Source organism: Cydia pomonella, chromosome 3 (genome assembly GCF_033807575.1).
Source record: "Cydia pomonella isolate Wapato2018A chromosome 3, ilCydPomo1, whole genome shotgun sequence".
NCBI classification, from domain to species: domain Eukaryota; kingdom Metazoa; phylum Arthropoda; class Insecta; order Lepidoptera; family Tortricidae; genus Cydia; species Cydia pomonella.
In genome coordinates this window covers 11,420,762-11,444,969 of record NC_084705.1, presented here as the reverse complement: position 1 = coordinate 11,444,969, position 24,208 = coordinate 11,420,762, and the positions used below count along the sequence as shown (strand labels likewise).

The 24,208-nt window shown below is 35.7% G+C and overlaps 1 protein-coding gene across 1 annotated transcript in view; it reads right to left on the bottom strand.

Moving 5' to 3' along the window:
- LOC133516086 (lachesin-like) overlaps positions 1-20,372 on the bottom strand; it is a 41,266-nt gene extending 20,894 nt beyond the window's left edge. Inside the window, exon 1 of the mRNA XM_061848800.1 lies at positions 20,033-20,372. Within this exon, the coding sequence (XP_061704784.1) occupies positions 20,033-20,114 (82 nt within the window). The 5' untranslated portion in view covers positions 20,115-20,372. The remainder of the gene's footprint in view (positions 1-20,032) is intronic.
- Positions 20,373-24,208: the final 3,836 nt, after the last annotated feature.

The window sequence follows — 24,208 nt, the reverse complement described above, 5'->3', positions numbered from 1 at the left end:
TTTAAAGAATACATAAGCAATTATTTTTCGTATCGTGATCGTCGGATATAACCTGATTATATAATAATTACAAATTAATATTATAGTTAAGGGGGTAGTTATACCTATATGATGGTATATAAATCTATCACAAAATAATAGCTACGTCAAAAATAGTGAATAATTATGATATAAATAACCCCACAGGGCAGCTTGTGGCGAGCGGTTGTGGAGTAACGACCCCAAGGACCCGACAGTCAGTCAGGGTCTCCGTCTCCGGCGTGTCTTTGTCTGTCGGAATGGCCCCGTGCGGAACCGCAGGACTCTCAGCTCTGGCTTGCCTTCATTAGCCGTCCAGAAAGGAGTTGTTAGAGCCATATGCTCCAGGGGTCGAAGTGAATAATGCATAAGACGTGAGTTGGCACAGTGGCTGTTAGGAGCGACTGGGTAATAGAAAACGGCGTACACGTCTGGACACCCCTGACCCGCTCACACTGGTGTTGCTCCTGGTCTTCTTCACAACGGCAGTTTCAGGGCAAGTCACCGCCTGCCTCGTTGATGTGTTAGCATTGTTATGGCAGTGTCTGGACCTCTTTACACTAGCCCAATCTTAAGCTTGCTTTTTTCAATTTTGTGCCTGCTGAGAACGGTTTAAGGGTATCTAATGCTGTTCTCGAGAATTACATCAAACTTGTCTTAAAGGGCCTCTGCGATGATGGCTTCGTCTCCGCACATGCCTCCCAAAAGTTCGGGATCCCATGATCCCGAGATATGGAAAGATAAAATAAATAAAAACAATTGTACCATGATAGTACCACCGACTACCTACCTGTCGGTAATGTTAATCGGACAAAAAAAAACAACTATAAAAATGTTAAATAAAAAATAAAATACCAGTTAAAAAAGAACTTAAAAATAAATAACAATTAACATTAGGTACATGTAATAAGTCAATGTTAACTTTGTTAAGCAAGTACGATTTTAAAGAACATTTGTGACAAGGTCAAGTAATTATGGGTTCCATGAGGAATTGAGGAAACTCCTCAAATCTTTATTAAAACGTACCCAAAGCGCAAAACTTTTCAGTCACAATATGTCTGTTTGGGAAGACAGAAACGAGTGTTGCTGAATGCTGCATCACTCGTGATAAAAACTGTAAACTAAATAGAAATTGAAAAATAACTTTTGCATAAAGAAACTGCCTTCAAAAGCCTAAGGTATTACATATAATATATTATCCCCTTTTATAAGTGCTAGCAACAGATATGTTGAAGTATAGATATTATTTTTAGATCTCCGGATACTGACACTGTTAATTTTAGAGGTAGGTAAATTTGTAAGGCTAAATCTAGACCAGTTCCCTAAAAAAATTGACCAGTAAATGCTTTCAGGAACAAAGGGAACACGATCTAGAGATACCTAAACACAGGTTAAAAAAACTGGTCATTATGTGTACACGTGTTGGGTCCGAAAATGTAAAAAAAAATTCCAGCATATATTAAAAAAGCGGCCAAGTGCGAGTCGGACTCGCCCATGAAGGGTTCCGTACCATTTATGACGTATTAAAAAAACTACTTACTAGATCTGGTTCAAACCAATTTTCGTTGGAAGTTTGCATGGTAATGTATATCATATATTTTTTTTAGATTTTTCATTCCGTTATTTTAGAAGTTACAGGGGGGGGGGGGGACACACTTTTTTTCACTTTGGAAGTGTCTCTCGCGCAAACTATTCAGTTTAGAAAAAAATGATATTAGAAACCTAAATATCATTTTTGAAGACCTATCCTTAGATACCCCACACGTATGGGTTTAATGAAAAAAAAAAAAATTTTTTAAAATTTTTATGACGTATTAAAAAAAAAACTACTTACTAGATCTCGTTCAAACCAATTTTCGGTGGAAGTTTGCATGGCAATGTATATCATATATTTTTTTTAGATTTTTCATTCTGTTATTTTAGAAGTTACGGGGGGGGGGGGGGGGACACACTTTTTACCACTTTGGAAATGTCTCTCGCGCAAACTATTCAGTTTAGAAAAAAATGATATTAGAAACCTCAATATCATTTTTAAAGACCTATTCATAGATACCCCACACGTATGGGTTTGATGAAAAAAGATTTTTTGAGTTTCAGTTTTAAGTATGGGGAACCCCCAAAATTTATTATTTTTTTTCTATTTTTGTGTAAACATCATAATGCGGTTCATAGAATACATCTACTTACCAAGTTTGAACAGTATAGCTTTTATAGTTTCGGAAAAAAGTGGCTGTGACAGAATCGGACAGACAGACGGACATGACGAATCTATAAGGGTTCCGTTTTTTGCCATTTGGCTACGGAACCCTAAAAACATCCCTAGCTATCTTGGGTTTGTCTCAAAATTGAAATCTTTCTTAATCTAGAAGGCCTATTATTTCACTTTGAAAAACAATCCAAATGAGTTTTTGATATGAATTGATATTGTTTTTTTTTTTTCTACAGATTTTTATTCTTTACTCGTAATTTAATGTGTCATTATTAAATGACAATTTATTGTTTTATGTTATACTGTAATAGTACATTACGATACAAGTGCGAAAAATAGGAAATTCGAAACGAGTGGCGATAAATTAAAACACGACCGAAGGGAGTGTTTTAAATCGATACGAGTTGCGAATTACCTATTCGCACATGTATCGTACAACGTTTTACAGTACATATGGCCCTTTAAATGTTCGACACAGTAACGTAATATGCTAATTTTCGCACTAGTGCGGTAAAGTAGCACCATATGTACTGTAAATATTTTTTTCTAACATATAATTTAATAATTTTGCCTTAACATCGTAAATTAATATTTTAATTCCCACAAAATACCCCGACACGTGGTAGGTCAAGGCTTAAAATATTCGGATCGTATATTCAGTCTGGTCGGCCAGGAATAATCGAAGTGTTTGCTCCTACGAGGGCACCTAGGCTGTTATTCTTGGTCATAAGCGAACTTTAGTTTCAGGCAAATCGTCTGTTCTCGGAAAACAAGGAAACGAGACATGGTCGATTTATTCCATTGAGTACCTACTAGGCGTAGGTTAATCAAAAGCTCAGATGTAGAGTAATTATGACCTCGAGATACTTTTACACGTTATTAGCCTCAGATTACATGCTCTCTGGCGCACGTCTACTTCGCGTGAGCGTTAGACTCGCCTGTGCTCAGTAAGCGAAGGGGATAAGAGCACAAGAAACCAATTCAAACTTACATTTTGACATCAAAGTGATATTTGAATTATGTCATTTTCTTTCATTCCCCTGATCGTCTCGTTCGCGCCGTTCGAAGTACGTGTATACTGACAAGTGAGAACCAAATGCACGCGCGAGTGATAACTAAATGACATCATTTTGATGTCAAAGCGTACGTTCTAATTGGCGTCCAGGCCAATATACTCGTACTCGGCACCGCACTGCCGGCCAGTCAACGTTATTGCTGACGTGGTATCGCGTTCACGCACGTACAATCCTAAGCATTTATTGTGCCTAAAGCAAATTTGCTTGCGGGTCGCAATATCCAAGTGAACGGACCCAGGGGTGCCGTAATGAACGTTTTTCTCTGTATTCCGAGAAGTCAATTTACTAAAGGTGTAATAAAGGCTAACGGTTTAGTAGCCTCTGCTGCGATGCCTCCTCTTAGCACTAAAATTTTATTGTCGCATAATGTAATCAAATTGTGCATGTGTGAGGGGTGGTTGAGCTGAATAAGTCTTTACGGCATAATCCTAAGGTTTACAGAAAATCGATACCGACGGTAATAATTCTACCCATTAGGCGAAATAAATTGTTTTGATAGTCGTTTGTTTTACGGTCGGAACAATAGTTTTGTTGGATATAAAGTTACCGCGCGCGTATAAAAACGGCATAAGATTGAGATAGCCGGGAAGCTAATAAATTTTGTAACAACTTTTAAACCCACACAAGTGAATGATTTATAATACAGAAGGAAGCTACAAAAGATGATCTTTATCGTTTTATGCCTAAACCTCTTGGGACAATTTATGTCAGAATATTACCTCTCCTTAGCGTCTGTACCACAAAGTTTAAAATGGTTTATGTCGGTGCTTAAACCACGTCCGGTCATCCATGTCATAACACATTTATTACTTAGAAATTATTTGTATAAAGCCCATAGTTATTTCGCAATGATATTTACTTGTATTTTATTATTCATTTTTTTAACACGTAAACAAATATATATGTAAAAGCTGTTTACTTCAGGAAATTTTGTCTAATTCCGATGCTAATGGAAATAGTACAGGCCGCATAAGAACATTAAAAAATTATTCATAACTTTATTTGACGTTGACTTGACATTAGATATCTATATGGTGCATTTCAAGCACATTCGCGCATGTTTATTTAGTTTTGTCGAATTATGTGCTTATATCGAAATAAAATAAAATATTTTTTTTTGCCCAAGCCCGAGTCTTGTATTGCTCGGCATTCCGAGCTCCGTCCGTATGCATCGATATGGTGTGTTTAATGTTATGGTGGTTGTTTGCTTGCAATATTTAAATAAAATAATCACAAACAAATGATTAAAAAATGTTTGGGATTTATGTAAAAAAATATGCCAATTGTATGAAATAATGTCAGTAATTGCCTATATTTATGAACTAGGTAATGTTGTAAAAAGAAAAAAAGTGGTCAAGTGCGAGTCGGACTCCCCCATGAAGGGTTCCGTACCATTTATGACGTATTAAAAAAAACTACTTACTAGATCTCGTTCAAACCAATTTTCGGTGGAAGTTTGCATGGTAATGTATATCATATATATTTTTTAGATTTATCATTCTGTTATTTTAGAAGTTACGGGGGGGGGGGGACACACACATATTACCACTTTGGAAGTGTCTCACGCGCAAACTATTCAGTTTCGAAAAAATGATATTAGAAACCTCAACATCATTTTTGTAGATCTATCCATATACCCCACACGTATGGGTTTGATGGTTTTTTTTTTAATTTTATGACGTATTAAAAAAAAACTACCTACTAGATCTTGTTCAAACCAATTTTCGGTGGAAGTTTGCATGTTAATGTTGGTGAGGGGTAGGTATGAGAGGTATGTGAGGTAAACGGTGGTGGTGAAGGTAGACGGGGGTCTGAGGTTGGGGTTTGAGTGGTTTGGGCTTGACGAGTCAGGCTTTGACAGGTTAAGGGGTCGAGGGTGTGGTGATTTGATGGGTCGGATACTAAGGGGTTGGGAGTTGAGGAATTGGGGGTAGGAGTTGAGTGATCGGGGGTTGGAAGTTGAGGAATTGGGGGTTAGGAATAGGAGTTAAAGGGTCTGGGGTTGAGGGGTCGGGGAATAGCGGTTGAAGGTTTGGTGTTAGTGGTTCAGGGTCAAGGGTTTCACTGATCAGGGGTTGATGTGCTGTGAGGTTGAGTGAGCGGAAGGTTAAGGGATTGGGCCAGTGACGGGGCGTAGGATAGATTTGGAGTAGAGGCAGGAATGATTTCCGAGACGTACTAGAGGAAAATCCTGATTATTTATTAAAGTTAACGAATTTAGTGTTAAACGTGATTATGTTTTTCATTTATGCGTCACGCGTTACTCGTAAGCTCTTAACAATGCCTTATAACTGAAAAAAGAAAAATAAAAACTTTTTACAAAAAAAAGTAAACCGACTTCAAAAAGGAATAAATAAAATATTATCATTTTTTAAGTATATGTGTTACCAACTGATATGTTTGAAGTCGGTGCCAAGCCAAATTGTAACAATATATGTCAAAACTAATCAGCTTTATGTTTATACACATTACAACTATAGTAATAGGTATTATAAACGTGAAATGTATTCTGTCTGTCTCTTTGTTACCTTTTCACGGCTAAATAACTGAATCGATTGAGGTGAAATTTGGCATGAGTCGGTCCTGGAATTGTTCTATATTTTGAAATGAAGTTATCTGGATAAGAGACTGGAAATAACTTAGTCTCAATTCCATACTTGCGTGCTATGGACAGTTTGAAAATTAGTTAATATAGCTTTTTAAAAATTACGGTAACTCCACTTCTTTAAATCAATCCTTATCCTTAGGTTCTAAAGGCCTAACCTGACAGAGGATATCTGTCATTCACGAAACGCCGTATTTCATCGGCTGCAACGACCACTAGATTATTTCTCGACCTAACGACTGCCAAACTGTATATTTTGACATCAACTTAAAATGACATTATTTAAAACGCTATGATTTATGACTTCATACGCCTAATAAAAAACACAAAAACGAGGAAAACGACGAGGAAAAAGTCGCCATTGGCGCTCGCCAGCCGCTGCCACACTTCGCACGCTGTTTGGTCGCAGTTAGCCTAACACTCTTCTCTTCGCTTCGCTCGTCGTTGCATCGATCTTGACACTATAAAGTGACTAGAACTTGTTTAATTCATATCTTATATATTTAGCCAATTAAGTTATCAGATTATTCGAATTAAATGTATGCCAAATGTTATATGTTATACTTATTAATCTACTTAACAGTAATTCTCCCATTTAAAATGCTATTATAATGAATATTCGGTGAGAAATTGGTTACCAAGTGAAATTCGGATAATAAGGTAGGTAGGGGCACCACCTCATAACTCGAGACGTATTGTTGATAAGTACTTAATTTTTTATAAGTACTATATAGTAGTCTAGCTTAGTAACTGCAACCCATGCCGTCGACCGTTTACGTTACGTTGCACGAACAAAAGTAATTTTACAGTACATATGGGGCTACTTTATAGCACTAGTGCGAGAAGTAGCATATTACGTTACTGTGTCGAACATTTAAAGGGCCATATGTACTGTAAAACGTTGTACGATACATGTGCGAATAGGTAATTCGCAACTCGTGTCGATTTAAAACACTCCCTTCGGTCGTGTTTTAATTTATCGCCACTCGTTTCGAATTTCCTATTTTTCGCACTTGTATCGTAATGTACTATTTTGATGTGATTTAAAAGGATATACGTCATCTGCGAAAAAGCGTGAGTTTATTTATATCTAATTATGTGTTTCTGAAAGCTAATAATAACGTATTCATTGAGGTAATATATTAGGTTTTAAAAAGGGTCGGCAACGTACATGATGGCGGTGCATATGCTTGCAGGCATTCATAGGCTACGGTAGCTGCTAACCCCCAGGCGGGCCGCGGGCTGGGCGGGTGCTAGTTTCCCACTGACGTTATATATAAAAAAAGACTTGATATTATTTTAATTAATGAGTCAAGTCAGAGGGTGGAGAACATTGGGCACTCATTTCGAATAAGTAGGTATCCTATAATATTGTATTTAATGTCTACATTTAATTTGTTCCCCAGTATTATGGGAAATCTTAACCAATCAATCAATAACCTAACCAACCGACCATTGGGATGTTTGGGTACTTTTGACAGGCCCTAGGAAATCGCTTGCAATTCTAAGACCTTATTATAATTGTACAAGTGTTCTGGGTTATAACTGTAGCCAAAATATGTGCTACTCATATATGTTGATTTAGTTAATAATTGAAGTTCTATTCCGACTAACGTAGAAAAGTGCCCCAGGCTCCCCTACCTACATGTTTGGCAAAAACCTAGAACACCGAAAAACAAATATAAGTTTAATCTGTTATGTTATTAGATAAATTCGTTAACTCACAATATTCACTCACGGCAAGTTCGACTCTACGTGATGATTTTTTAAAGTTTTTGACCGTTGGAATCCTGCCACTATACAGATAGTGCGTTATTTAAATGCTAGGCGTATGGTGAAACGGTTTTAATATGGGCGCGATCTAGTTGTGTATTCGAAAAGGTTTGCAGTTTGGCGGGATTCAGTTTTCGTAACTTAGGGTATCCAAATATGGGTTTCATATTGGTTACGTGAGCATTATACTACTGAAAGTTGAACCGCCTAACAATTTACTTATTTGTTTACTTTATCAGTAGTTATTCGTGCAACAAAAGGGTATATGTTGTTTTTGGCAGCAAGTGTTAATTTTAAGTGAAATAATCTATAACGTAATAGCCACTCCACACTAGCGTCTTTTGAGCATCAGCGGCTTTAACTTATTTATATTTATAACTATAAACTGGAGACTTACATGATTGATTTATAGTGCCGAGCACATAATACATCTCGATATCGTGATCGTACCGATTCCGTCACGATTAATCTCAATTTATTAGGGCAATACCCTTCATAGGGCGTTGCATCGCAAACAATTTCCGTGACTCCGCGGGGAATTATATGGGAGGGCAATAATTTCTCTTTACAATGACAGTACAACAAGGCAACGCTTTCAGGCAATGACTTGTGCCGGGGGTGAAATAAATATTTGCGTATCGCAGCGCGGCGCCGCCCGCGCTCGCGCCGGCTGCCGCTACGTCTCCAGCAGGGCGTCACGCGATCTCCCAGCTCAATGAAAGAACTTTGTTCTTCCTTAAATTCGCCCTATAGCTACGATCGATGCTTTTTCTGCAAATTACGGACACACACCACGCCCAGATCCAATCCACTCTGTAATTGTAAACCGGCTTCATGTGAAATAGTGATAGAACGAACGAAATTGCCGGGAATTAGTAGCGTTATCAGAATATGGAGAAAAGTAGTAAATGGGAGGCTAGTAACTGCAGGTTTTAATCATTTTACTTAAAAACTTGCAATAACTACTTGAGTAAGTGATTTCCCTCAAGAAAGCTGTTCAGATAAGAAGTGACGTAGACTATTTAAAATATTGAGTAAGTAACAAATTTGCGAGCGATCGGCGTGATTCGCAACTTTTCGCGCAAGTTAGCCGCAACTTGGTGAAACTTTTCAGCCGTGTTTCCGAACCTTATCGCCCGTAGAAGTAACAAGCCGAGATAAATGAAGTTTAGTTGCTCTTAATTTAATGGTTGGCCGGAAGTTTTGGGGACGTGACCGGATGAGAGGGGCCGCTCCTTCCGTACAATTATTATCCAATTATTAATAATATCCAGTCATGTGGGGCACTTGGAAACTTCTTGAGTAAGGTACATGTCTATAATTTTTGTTTTTACCCGACTGCCGAAGGACGTATTTCTTCGAAGTTATGTTTTTTGAATTAAGGCATGTGTCTTTAATAAATTAAACGTAAGGCAAAATCTGTTATAATAAGCCCTACAACCTATACGGGTTAATGGATTATGATAAGTCATTAGATCGTGCAGTTGGAGTGACATATAGAGGCCGATTATAAATTAACTACTTGTTAAGGTTTTGGTCTTGTTTTCATACGACCTTCACAATTACTCACGCTCATTATTGATCACAGCGCGCGGGCGTCGAAGCTATACAGGCTAATTCTAGTTTTAGTTATTAGATCTGTTTCCAATATGATAATAGATGCGATATTGATCCGTCACTGTCATATCGGTATCATATTGGAATCACATCTAAAAACTATTAGAACTAGACTTAGATTTGAAGCAAGAAGATAGTACAAACACAGATTATATAATAGTTTTTACGAACAGATGACTTATCTCTCAAAGAAAATGCAAATACCAAACTTTGCAAATGCAAATGCAAATTTTGACACCTACACCAAAAATACAATAGAGCGACCTTCAGCGCGCTACTCCCCACGCCGCACGCAGTGGCACAATGCTAGGGTTGCCTACGCTTATTTCAAATAGGTAATATAACTATAAACGTGTCGTAAAATTACATGTTTAAATAAATTAAATAGTACTAACGTAGCTTGTAACTACTGTAAAAAATATAGCAGTAGGTGTAAGTACCTATATTGAGAATGTCTACTTACTTTTTGTTATCTGTAGGAGAAGCAAAAAAAAAAAAAAAATTTTTTTAATTAATGTTGTTGTTTCTGCATCCATCCACAATACTATGTCATTTATTCGTAACCTTTGGCATATTAGAGCGCGCGGTGAAGTACGTGCGCGAGCGCGTGTGGCAATGGCAACCAACCGGCTGGCTTTTGCACCGCCCGCGGCACGAGATTCGCGCGGAGAGTTCATAGGCCTGGTGCAAGTAAGTTATTAATTAAGGTCTAGCCAGTATTATATTAAAATTAATGTTAGATTAGTTTACGTTGAAAATAAACATTGTTAAAGTTTACTTATACTGCACACATAATCGTAATTAATTAAATAATAATAGGCGTGATTTCACAGAATTTTCAAAATTACGAAGGTTATGGTTAGCGAAATACCATTACATGATAATTATATTTCTTTTAATTTAAACCAGCCTGATTCGAGCCAGCCAGATTTAGACCAGCTACCTCTGAGGAGATACTACATACGTATAGTTAATATCTACATTAGATTATGCAACCAAATAGCACGTTTTATTCACGTTTAATAAAATGCTGGTAGTGCCTAGGTAAGTAATACAAAGCTACTATGCCTACACCAGCCTACCCTGTTAGCACTGTATATGAAAAAAAGAAATATTTGCCGCGAGATATTGTACTTTGTTTTTTTTTCAAGTACCTACTTAACTATTTTTATTGTAAATATCGTATAGTAAAGATTCATAAATGAACTAATAATTTTTATCAATTTAACTAATGTTTTAAGATGTTTATAAACATCCCTTCAAGAAGCCGTATAACGTTTAAAAGCTCCTTGCCAAATTTATCTTGTCTCATTCGTTTAAATCCGAATATACATTAGAAAAGCGAGACCACAAATAGTCATCAATAATAAAAGAGTAGCTTAGGCGTTCTTTGTTTGAGAATTGAACAGTTGAAGGTATTTTGTTCCCTCGTGTTTCTCTCACAACGTTACGGGCTTCTATATAAATTGTTGTATACTTAAGTAGGAGCCTGTGAGTGAGTGAGACGAGGCGTGTGTGCACTGAAAGCTCCCGCCGCTAAGCCGGTTCAGGTGAACGAAAGGGTTGAAAACAATGACAATTCGCAGATATACTCGTACTTGTCACATTGTCTTACCGTTTTACAACTGGAACTTCCTGTATGACACAGGTGTACGTAACAAGAGAATCCAATAACGAACAGAAAAAAAATCGTACAGCCAAGTGCGTAAAATTTATAAGTATATAAATACTTAAACCTTATACCTCTAGACTTAATAAAAATTAACGCTGTTTCGTTTCAATATAATCAGCGATTTCAAGACTTGAAGTTTTACGAACCGAATATTAATTTAATCAATACTCCTATTTATATAACTTCCTTGTGTAAGGGGTACGTTAATTACAAATGATATAAACTGTTCCGATGAATCCATAGTTAAATCTAAAGTGACAACGTCAAAGTTTTAAATAAATTATTTGAAGCGTTTTGCAGTAGAGTAATTACTGATGCAACGGGTACGCTTTCGCTATTAGACGGTATTTATTGACAGCTCGCATTAACAAACTTCAAGTACTAGTTACGTACCGAGAAACAAGTTAGCTAGTCTCGTTCGGGTTGTTAAAGCGCTCTAGTGGCTTAAGTTAAAGTCAGTAGTTTTAATCGGGGCGCCAGCTGCATAATTTAATTTGATTTAAATTCAATAAAACACAACAAATATTCTGATGTCCATAAAAAAACAGTGAATCGAACCGGACACTAATTAATATAGGTATTAATATTATTGGCGACGGGTTGGTTTTAATTTTAAATAATTATTTATCTACACACATATCATAAACGTTGTGTTTAAAAACCGCAAATTACGACCAGCATAAAATAAACTATTTTGTTACAACAAACTTCTTATGCGTGAAAATGATTTTATTGTTTCATTATTCCAATAAATTGGTTCTAAAATACAACTTAAATCTAAAACGAGCATGAGTAACCCGTCATTTTAATATTATTAAGTCTCAAGGGAGTTATATAGTTAAAAGTACAAAAGAGGTGTATCAGGAAATGGCCAGGAATGTAAATGTAAAGGGATCTTTAATATTTTACAAAACTTACCCAATTTCCTCAATTAAAAGAATTTTACATATAACATAACTCGAAAAATTGCGTTAATATTGTATCAATAAGAGGTGTAAGAGTAAAAGACAGTTAAGTAGTTACTTATACGTTTACGAGGTTTATTTTTAAATCCGTAACTACTAACTGGTAGTTGTAGTCGTAAGTAAAAGGTGCTGAGCCAAACAAACAAGTATTCTTAGTAAGAATAACTTCGGATGAATCTTGGAATAGTAACCATAAGCATAGATTATTGTGTTGGTAAAGTACCACAAGCTGGGCTCAAAAAACAAACATTTCATGCAGAAATTGTAAAGCATCTTCATTAAACCGACGTTGAATAAACGGATAAAAATGGTAAGAAATTTGTTACAATGCCGACTGAGAAGTCAATTTGATTTATTTTGCAAGGTATACGAATTCTTTTTTACTTTTTACCTATAATACATACGATAAAAAAAGTTTCAATATTAACTAAAATGAGTTAAAAAATGTAAAACAGTACGGACCATAATAATTTAAAAGACTCGATTAACAACTTACTCATTAAAATCAAATGGATAATTAGCAATATGCATGTTTTTTTTGGAACAATCGTAATGACCCTGAAGAAGCTCGTGAAATCTTCTTCTTCGTGCTATCCTGGCACTTTTGCTACGGCTCATGGGAGCTGGGGGTCCGCTTCGCAACTAATCCCAAACATTGGCGTAGGCACTAATTTTTACGAAAGCGACTGCCATCTGACCTTTCAATCCAGAGGGTAAACTAGGCCTTATTGGGATAAGTTCGGTTTCCTCACGATGTTTTCCTTCACCGAAAAGCGACGAGGCGAGCGAAGTGGTAAATATCAAATGATATTTTGCACATAAGTTCCGAAAAACTCATTGGTACGAGCCGGGGTTTTAACCCGAGACTTCCGGATTGAAAGTCGCACGCTCTTACCGCTATGCCACCAGCGCTTTTCTTTTAAAGAAGCTCATGCGAATATAAAAAACGGCCCGATACGAAAAATGCTCCTAAGAAGTCACAGCGATACGATACCGATCTGTCAGTGTCAAACGTGACGTTTTTGACACTGACAGATCGGTATCGTATCGTACTTCTTATAACCATTGTTCGAATCAGGCCGTAAGGCAGGCGCATGCAGTGCGACAAAAAACTCATATAAAAAGAGTGTGGCCTATCCTATGACATCACAGGCCGCACGCCTGCGTAAAAATGTATGGGAAAATTCATGAATTTTTGTTTTTTCATGCCGTAAAAAATGCGTTCAATTTATACACACACACATATATACATACATCAGGGCAATAACAAAAATACATATGTAAAAAAAAACTCTTTTTAACTCGATACTTCACAATAATGTTGCAAGATAACGGAGATTTCAGATTTTCGCATTTATTTTGTGAAGGTAATTGAATGTGTTTACTGAGCAAACAATATAAAATATTTTTTTATGCATTTTACTAATTCTGGACAAATGGCGGGGCGTCCTATTTGTAGAAAAATGAGTTTAGTGATAAATAAACCAATACTGATTACTACCTACTTCAGCTTTTTTTAACCGACTTCAATTTCATAGAAGGAGGAAGTTCTGTATTCGGTTGTGGCTATTTGAGGGATTCTTTTTTTGTTTAAAAGGAGTTACCTCCAAGTTGGTCCCATTTTAATTGGGTTCTGATCTGATGATGTCATCTATGAGGAATTGAGGGATCTCCTCATTTATTAAAGGCACGTGTATGGTGATTTGGGTGTTTTCTTAAGCAAACCGAGCATTTTCTCTCAAAAACCATGAAGTGGATCTGATGATGATGATTTTTCGATGATAATAATGATGATTTTTTTAAATGTAATATGTTCACCGATTACTCCGACACCCGAGCTCCGATTTGAGTAATTCTTTTTTTTAAAGGAGTTACATCCAAGGTGGTCCCATAATATTTTTGGTTCAGATCTGATGATGGAATCCACGAGGAATTGAGGGACTCCTCAATTTTTAAAGGCACATGTATAGTGATTTGACTGTATTCTTAAGCAAGCCAAGCATTTCCTCTCGTAAACTACCAATTTGATGCAGTGCAACTGTAACCTTACCACGAGTTTGACTCTACATATTGACTGATGTGTTCATAACTTACTTTCTATACATCTTGCTCGCACTAATAAGATGCCAGTACGAGCGAGATGCATAAAAAATAAGTTACGCTATAGCAAATATGTCAGTGTCAAACTCGTGATAAGTCTATTTACTGATTATGAAGACCACGGGCGATATGTGGAACTTACCTGTCGTAATTGGGTGTATTTTTTGTTGTAATAATAGTGATTTATATAAGTTTTTTTTTTAAATAACTTTTGTTATTATTTAAGTTGTATATGATAACATAAATAAATATAATGGGTGTGTTGGAAATAAGAGGTGAGGAGTAGGTGTGAGAGGTATATGAGGTGGTGGTGAAGGTAGACGGGGGTCTGAGGTTGGGGTTTGAGGGGTTTGGGCTTGACGAGTCAGGCTTTCAGAGGTTAAGGGCTCGAGGGGGTGGTGAATTGATGGGTCGGAGACTAAGGGGTTGTGAGTTGAGGAATCGTGAGGTAGGTGTTGAGTGGTCAGGGGTTGGAAGTTGAGGAATTGGGGGTTAGGATTAGGAGTTAAAGGGCCTGGGATTGAGGAGTCGGGGAATAGCGGTTGAAGGTTTGGTGTTGGTGGTTCCGTGTCAAGGGTTTCAGTGATTAGGGGTTGATGTGCTGTGAAGTTGAGTGATCGGAAGGTTGATGGATTGGGCCAGTAGCGGGGCGGAGGGTAGATTTAGAGTAGTGGCAGGAATGATTTCCCAGACGCACTCAAGGAAAATCCTGGTTACCAACTGATATGTTTGAAGTCGGTGCCAAGCCAAATTGTAACAATACATGTCCAAAATAATCAGCTTTATGTTTACACACATTACAACTGTAGTAATAGGTGAAACTCCGTGAGACCCAGACAATAGACATAGGTATAAAATATTTTAAAATGGGTCACTCACGTATTTTAAGTCGACAACGCTCGACATGTTTCACTCCGTTCCGATGAGTGTCGTCAGAAGCTTACGTTGACGGACCGGCGCAGACTGCGGGCAGCAGCCCTCCGCGCCCGATGACTCGCGTCATCATGTCGTTTTCGACTTAAAATACGTGAATGACCCGTTTTAACATATGTAAAATGTAGTAATAGGTATATTATAAACGTGAACTTAATTCTGTCTGTCTCTATGTTACCTTTTCACAGCTAAATATCTGAATCGATTTAGGTGAAATTCGGTCCTGGAATTGTTTTATATTTTGAAATGAAGTTCTCTGGATAAGTGACTGGAAATAACTCTGTCTCAATTCCACACTTGCGTGCTATGGACAGTTCGAAAATTAGTTAATATAGCTCTTTAAAAATTACGACGGTAAATAAACGCATTGTATTTATACTAATATACTGACAAACATGGTATGGACTGCGCTAAGAAGGTTCGGCCGTGTGTCCTTAGGTACTTACCTACGGAAAGTATGTTCATTGCTATCGTGTAAGGCAATTCGACGTATTGTATTTATATATTTATATAGTCGCATCCTTATCGAATCGCACCAAAATTATGGTATGCTTCAAAGTTTGGCTTGGCGCCGACTTCAAACATAGCCGTTGGTAACACATATAAAAGATTAAAAAAGGATAATATTTTATTTTATCCTTTTGAAATCGATTTACTTTTTTTGTAAAGTTTTTATTTAGAATTACCTTGTTTTTCGCAACTATGCTATCCTTTCATGTACATTTGCTGGCGCTGTTATGTGTCAATAATAAGCTCTAAGATACAACTTACATATTTTAATATATTTTTTAATAAAAATTACACCAGCAATAATTGGCATGAAAAAAAGTGTAGGTAAGTAATGCAGCTAATTCGAATAATTTGGAATCACTTTCAAATGTCGGGTTCGTATCCAAAATCACTAATAATTGCATCACATCCGAGTACATTTTTGTAAAAATACCTGACATTCCGAAGTGGTCCGAAATTATCCAAATACCTCATATAAATAATTGATTTAAAACTTAGTACCTTACTCATTTTATTGTTTAAATATTATGGAAAATATAAAAGAAAGAGCTACCAGCCAACGAGTTAATCTCCGGAGAGATTGTACCCAGGTGTGCTAAGTGACACAGAGTAAAAGTAGTTTCGTAATAAAACGAAGGAATGTTTCCAGTTTTAAAGTATTGGTAGGTAGGCACAGTGAAAATATACGTGTCATTAGGGTTTATTGTGCAAATGACAATATTATTGAAGTTTTTCACCACTTCAACTTGGAGAGGATCTTATTATTCTTTACGGAAGTAGAAATAATTTCTGAAATCTCACAATTAATTTATTATGTTATACCTTTAAATTAAACGAGCAATTATTGTATAGATTATATATTTATATATTTCGGGAATCTCGGAAACGAACGGGAACGATTTAACGATTTCGATTAAATTTCCTATATTTGTTCCAGGGGCGAAAAATCGACCTGACTAGAGTTCTCTCTAGGAAAGCGCGCATTTTTAAGCTCGGTCTTCCAGATATTAACAATTAAAAAGGCATTTCTCCCGCGGAATTATAATACGGCAAGTATCATTCTATACGCTTGGTTGGAAAAAAAGCGGCCAAGTGCGAGTCAGACTCGCGCATGAAGGGTTCAGTACCATTTATGACGTATTAAAAAAAAAACTACTTACTAGATCTTGTTCAACATTTTACCACTTTGGACACACATTTTACCACTTTGGAAGTGTCTCTCGCGCTAACTATTCATTTTAGAAAAAAAATATATTAAAAACCTCAATATCATTTTTGAAGACCTATCCATAAATGCCCCACACGTATGGGTTTGATGAAAAAAGATTTTTTGAGTTTCAGTTCTAAGTATGGAGAACCCCCAAAATTTATTGTTTTTTTTTTTCTATTTTTGTGTGAAGATCTTAATGCGGTTCATAGAATACATCCACTTACCAAGTTTGAACAGTATAGCTCTTATAGTTTCGGAAAAAAGTGGCTGTGACAGAATAGGACAGACAGACGGACATGACGAATCTGTAAGGGTTCCGTTTTTTGCCATTTGGCTACGGAACCCTAAAAACCCTTATCCTTTGTGTGGTGGATATAATGCTTAAAGATAGTATTCGTCTGACATATTCTTGTACTTTATGATGTTTATGTGGATCGCAAGCAAGCTGCGGTTTAAAAATAAATGTCCTCGCTCTCAAAGGACATTACGCCACTGCTAAATAAAATAAAACTAACTGCGAAATCCGATTATTAGCAAATATTTAGACATAAATGTTGTCTCCATACCTTTTTGTTGCTGGTTCTGCATATACATAGTACGGTAAAACTTTGAAGGCTTAAAAGAGTAAAACATGTATAAAGGAAATATACAAAAAAATTACACAGTCAAATACAAGCAAGAGTTAGCGAATTTTCTAATGTAAAATAGCCGTGATTGCAGTATAAAGGTAAGGTATGTATATTATGAATATTGTCTATTAACTTTAGCCAGTTAAAGTAATCCGCATATATTATTCAAAGCAGCAACATCACCGTTAAGAACCATCGCATACTTTGGGATTTGGGATACTCATACATTTTTTACTTGAATTATATGCAATGAATTATTACATTCCAATCTAAACCTTTAGGATATGGTATATGAAAAACAGAAATAATTTGTAATAAAACATCTGTAACATCTTTGATCTTTTGTAAAACTAATGAGTTATTAACTTACTAATAACTCATTACAAGGGAGCAAAGTTGTTGTTTAACTCCTCGTGCTAATATTGATACACGGGTAAGCGAAAGATTCCGAAAATGATTCGGAAACTAGAATCTTGAACGTTGCGAGGGTGTCAAGGCACGAGGGTTAAAACCTTGCTTCCCAGTGAAACACAAACATTTTCACCACATGAACGCGAGGGTAATAAATCGGATCCCTTTGTTTGGCATAATTATTGAAAGTCATAATGTAATGATAGTCATATTATCATTACTCATAACTCTGAAACCGTTAACTTTTCTGGAATTTCCTCAGGTTATCCTATAGATAGGTTATGTTAGGTTAGGTTTGTTTTATGGCAATCCTGAAAAGTTACGCGTTTCTGAGAAAAATCAAATTATGGCAAACGAAAATGCGGGCAAACAATACATTATGACTTAAAACTTTATGGGAAACAATAGACACCCGTAATAAATACTATTTATAAAACATTACAAATTAAACCCAAATGAACGCTATTAAACATTTATCATTGACAATTATTGCTTAATAGTCAATTCCAACGTGTAGATTCAAATCCAACTCAAAATTTGCATCAAATTACTTTGCTACTCTCGTGGAAAAAAATGCAATTTTCTCCATAGTTTTTGAAGAACAAAGAAAGCCTTTACGACCGGGTGTAGGATTGCAGCGTATTGTCTATTTGAAAACACATTTTTATGGCTTTACCTTTATTGTTAACCTATTTTTTTTAATTTAGATTGTATGTTTTCATGCGGGCTTATTGAAAATATGTGACGTGATATGAAAAAGCTTTTTGAAAACATTTTTATGGAATACATATTTTTTTCTGGCACATTCCGCCTCGCGGGTGTTGGATAAAGGGTATGTTTTCTAGTTGGTTTCATTGTCGTAAGTCAAAATCCTAGTGAAACAAGGGAACTCTTCAAATTCAAAAGCACGCATATAGTACGTGAGTCAAAACTCTTTTCGTTCTCTTGTTTTGTGTCCCCAAAAAATGTGACGGAGTGGAGTTTTTTGTATTAGACCAATTTTTTTTAAAATTTTTCTCATTTAAAATATAATCAACAGCTAGAAATACATGCGCTAGCGCTCAACTTTTTTATTAAATAGAAGACGGAAATACTGGCGTTACAGAGTGGTCACAAGACAACGAAAATAATGACCCACGTATGTTCTATAGTGACACGTGCATTATTGCTCTCGAAAAGCATCATTTTGTAAAGTGAAATGCTGTTATGAAGTCGATTCTTTTTGTTAAAGTTATTCGTAAAGGAAAGCCAAGAAGCTAACTCATCTTATAAGTACGTCTCTAGCTTACACACGAAATGTGAATATTTAAGGAGTATCGTCAGCCGGGGTGAATACAGACGGCTGGGGTGAATAAGGACATAACTTATAATGTGATTCAATTGACAATTTCTTAAAAACATACTTATTGGTTTGAATATAATAGTAGGTTTTGTATGATAAAATTTATATGGGTATTTTTTAAAGATTTTTTTTGGTAAATCACATATTCAAATTTGTCCCTATTTATCCCAGCCACTATAGCTATTTAGCTATTCTCTCCGGTTGACGATATCTAATAAAAGAGGTGAAAATTTTTCTTATGCCTACATAAGCTCATTAACTTGACTAAACATAGTATTCTGTAAAATACAATCTTCTGAAATAAACAGGCATTACGGATTGCTGGCGTATGATGGACGCGGTTAACAACGTGACAGATCAACTGTTACTTTTCAACTCACTGGTTTGAATGAGACATCGCGCTATCACGTGGATAAGCCATGCCAATATATTTACAAATGGCAAAATTAATAGTACTTGGTTGATTCTATAATTTATTTTATTCCCTTAGCACGTTTCGAATTTATGATATGTTAATACCTAAAGGTACCTACATAGCATAAAGAACGGGTGATCCATTGTTATTGTTCTGTAAACTCTCTCGTATACTGAATAAAACTTTAATATATTACGAAAATAAGTCTTTCATTTCAAAATTTTCGTTGACTGCGCAAAGCGAGTACCTACATCCGTTCAAATATTAACACATCGTTAACACATTAGATAATTGACTCCATTTAAAATTCTACGTGTTAAAATCTACTATCCTATTATCAGTAACTAGGTCATAACAGCAAGGAAGCGAATACCACTTGTGTAATTGAACAAGTACTAAAATAAATTCAGGTAATGTTAATATTGCAGGTTGAATTGAGAGAAATCATAAGTAAATAAATATTTATTACTTCACTTTAGCATTTCAGAGCTTGTTCCAGAAACAAAAAGAAGCTTCCTGTAGATACCCTTTCATTAAAAACACTTACCAGCGGTATCCTTGTAACAAATCACAACATGGAAGACAAGTCCGAAGTGTATACAGAACAAAAGTTTTCCCAACAACATCATTCAAGTCACATCGCAGCGTAGCGCGGGAAACTTCACTCTAGTGTGACATGTCGTAGCACTCGTAGCGCCTGCGAAGTTCGTAGGGGGTAGGCGTAGCGACGCTACGTGCGGACGGCCGCGGTCCCGAGGAGCGACTGAGGCCGCTGCCTATTTGGCAGAAAGCGGACTTTTGCTTGTTTAGTCGGAATCGTGCACATGCGCTTCAGTAATTGTATCGTCATAATTTTTGGAACTTATTCTTTGTTATAATTTGTGATCATATCAGAGTGCTTTTTATTATTAACCATTAATAAAACTTATACGTGAAAATAGAGACAAAGGTGTAAAAAAAGTTACTAGGTGGTTACACCTGCAGTTGGCAAATGTTGTGAATATATTTCACAGTCGGTCTCTATATATACATAGTTTTGTTGTCTCTATGTATAAAATAAAAAACCGGGCAAGTGCGAGTCCGACTCGCGCACGAAGTGTTCCGTACCATTATTTATAAAAACGTTAAAAAAAATATGTTTGTTGTATGGGAGCCCCCCCTTAAATATTTATTTTATTCTGTTTTTAGTATTTGTTGTTATAGCAGCAACAGAAATACATCATCTGTAAAAATTTCAACTGTCTAGCTATCACTGTTCATGACACCTTGTGACAGACGGACGGACGGATGGACGGACGGACGGACGGACGGACTGCAAAGTCTCAGTAATAGGGTCCCGTTTGATCCTTTGGGTACGGAACCCTAAAAAATAATTTTTGTCTTGGAATGAATACAACAGGCTATGCCCTCTTTATAGTCTATCTATTATAGTATAGGCCAATATTTGCATATTTTTTTAATGGCAACATGTTCGATTATAACTTTAAAAAAAAAACGGGAAAACGCTGGCATCGGCTACGAGCGTAGCGCTACGAAAACGTTGGGAGCGAATGTGAATGAATACCAGTTATATCTAAATCAACTTCGCCAGAAGCACGGCGCGTGGGGCGAGCCGGTGCTTGTCTACAGGATCATAATACCAGTGCTATTATGAATATTCATACAATATAGTACAACTGTTGTATTTTAATGCTAGAGAAAGATCTATAAACCAAATTGACTTACTTTTGTATACGGATTTATTTACTTTAATTTTATTTATTTAGGTGTTTGCTGCTGTATTAGAATTTTTTTTTTAATTTTTGACCTGTTTTTAATTTGGCCCTTGAATTTTAAGAACCCTTATTAGATACCTGTTGCTCAAAATACTATTAGAAACATGAGATTTTTTTAGATATTGCACCTAATCCTATCTACTATTAAACTAATTAACTAAAAAATCAACCAGGTTTCAATGTAAAATAGGACAATAAATAAAGGGTCTAGCCGCAATCCTATAGTAAAACTGCCCCTGGCTGAAATGTATACCTTTCTTAGACGCGTTAATTGGTCTTATTATAAGATATCATTTAACAATATTTCAAGCCTGTGTGTATTTACGTTGTGAACCTTAGTACCCATCGTCTTCGTATACGTTTGACCCTTTATTACCCTTTAAACTCGAGTACCATTCTTGAGTAGTTTCAAAAATCACTTTTTCAGATTAACGACCCATTACGAAACATGATTTAGTTCAAGTTTTTGTTTGTTGTTTAGGATTTCTAGTGGGAACATTATACTTCTATTCCATTAAACTTATGAATTAATTTATTAGATATATACATACTATTTACTAGTATTATGATTAATATTGGAACATAATAATTGAGGTTTTTAGTTTATGAAAATGATATGGACCGATTATTTGTGCCAATTATTTTATATGTTAACTAGATCTGCTAGTGCGTCTAGTTACAATATTCATACGATGACTATGCTGAAGGCGCCTTTGATGTAAGAAGAGATTTTTATTCATAAATTGTGTTATTTTTATATATTGTGTTTAACTTTTCGATCGTATAAAATAAGTTGAGAAGTTAAGTAAAAACCGTATAATTTCTTTATTCTATTCAAAATCAAGTTTGTTAATTTATTAATTACAAATTTATATTATCTTTATATATTAAATTATAGGACATTATTACACATATTGACTAAGTCCCACAGTAAGCTCAATAAGGCTTGTATTGAGGGTACTTAGCCACTCACTTGCTTTTGGTAACTGTAGTTACCAGCTGTCACCCTTATTTTATTATAATAATAGAGGTCACTGAAAAATATGAAGCATGTGAGTGGTTAGACAATGTTATATATTATATATAAATATTTATAAATACATAGAAAACACCCATGACTCAGGAACAAATATCCGTGCTCATCACATGAATAAATGCCCTTACCAGGATTTAAACCCGGAACCATCAGCTTCGTAGGCAGGAAAGGAAATATTAGGTTTTAAACAGCTCGTTCCGTTAACAATTATACTAATACCTACTCTAATTTAATTCGCGAAGCATTTATTTATATCTATCTATAACATATTAATTTTCGTGAAAGTGCCCTAGTAAGAGACGACATGCTTTCATTATAGCAGAAATTAATTATCCATATAAGCTCTTATTCGTGACACTACTTCGACGACAGCTAAATTAAGTTTTATACTGCAAGGCAATTTCTCATTAAGAAGATGAGGTTTACGTAAGACAGGGGAAGACCCAAAACTGTCCGTCCCCCTCCCCCAGGCGTGGGCGTATAACTTGCCTTAATAAATAAAACTAGTTCGATATTGGAGTCGAGAATCACGAGATTTCTTTCTTGTACGTAATCTCCACTTATTTACAGGGGTTGCATTCGAACTTAAAAATTACATTATTAATATGTAACTCTCATCGCATCTCGCTCGCACCAATATATAAGTACGACCGACATGCGCAAATAAATGGTATTAACATGAGATCAAATTGACGTCAAATTTTTAATTTCAATCGGCATCCCGTTCAGCAATAGGATAAGCTCTAGTTATTTGATATTTTCTTACTTCTTTATTTTCATTGTTTTTCAGCAATCAGTGGAGTTACCAAAGAAATGTATCGCGGTTTTTAATGCGGTTATTTCATACTTATCATTTGGTAATTTCCATACAAAATGGCGTGTCTTATTTTAAGCCATTGTGCGCTCTACGCTACATACCGACATAAGAAACTGCAACAGACCTTCTATTAATTTTTTTTCTCACATTTTCCTTCATAAATCTTTTTTTTTCTCTATGTTTTGGAATGTACAATTTGAGCTCTTTCAAATAATACCCAATTTGATCTGGTCACGAGACTTTGAAATTTAGCCCCCTCTTGATATTTAATAAAAAATAAATAATACTTTTATTCTGCGTGGGTTAGCGTTGTTCATAACTATTCCAAATTTCAAATCGATAGCTTAAGTGGTTCTTGAGATATTTAGCGATGTGACAGACAGACAGACGGACGGACGGACAGAATCGCACCATAAGGATTCCTTTTGTACCTTTTTGGTATAGAACCCTAAAAACCATAAAAGCTATAGTAAATCTGCCATAACATTGAATTAACTTTTCTTTTTGTGAGTTGTTTTGTGATTTGTTACCAAATCCTACCTACTAGCCTCTTATAGTGATGAATATAAATTTATGCTGAGTGTCAACATACTAATTGTCTCAGTTTTATACTTATAATTTTTTGGAATTTTCATTTTAATGTACTGTTTTTTTAAGTATCCCGTTTTTTTAATCAGATTAGAAATTTTATAACCTCAAAAGTAGTGGTAACTTTGTTCCTCCAAAATCTGAGTACCGTTGCATTGAATAATAGTGTCGTTTACATATTATTGTCCTGCAATATTAGATATCATAGGCACCCTAGCATTTAATAATAAAAAGTCCATTACCACTAAGTTTGAGGTTAGAAAAATTCTAATCTTTAAAAAAAACGGAGTTTGAATTAATGTACTTCATTTATATTTGCGTCACCGCCAAAAGGACTAATTATATAATGGTCAGTATCTACATCCACCAAAAGGACTATAGGTACTGGTAATAATCATAAAAAGAGAAAAAAAAGATTAAATAACAAATCCAATTTTCTATCAGAAATCAGCACTATGTGTCGGAAAGTTCTGCATTCAATGGGTGTTCTCCATTGACCATTATGAG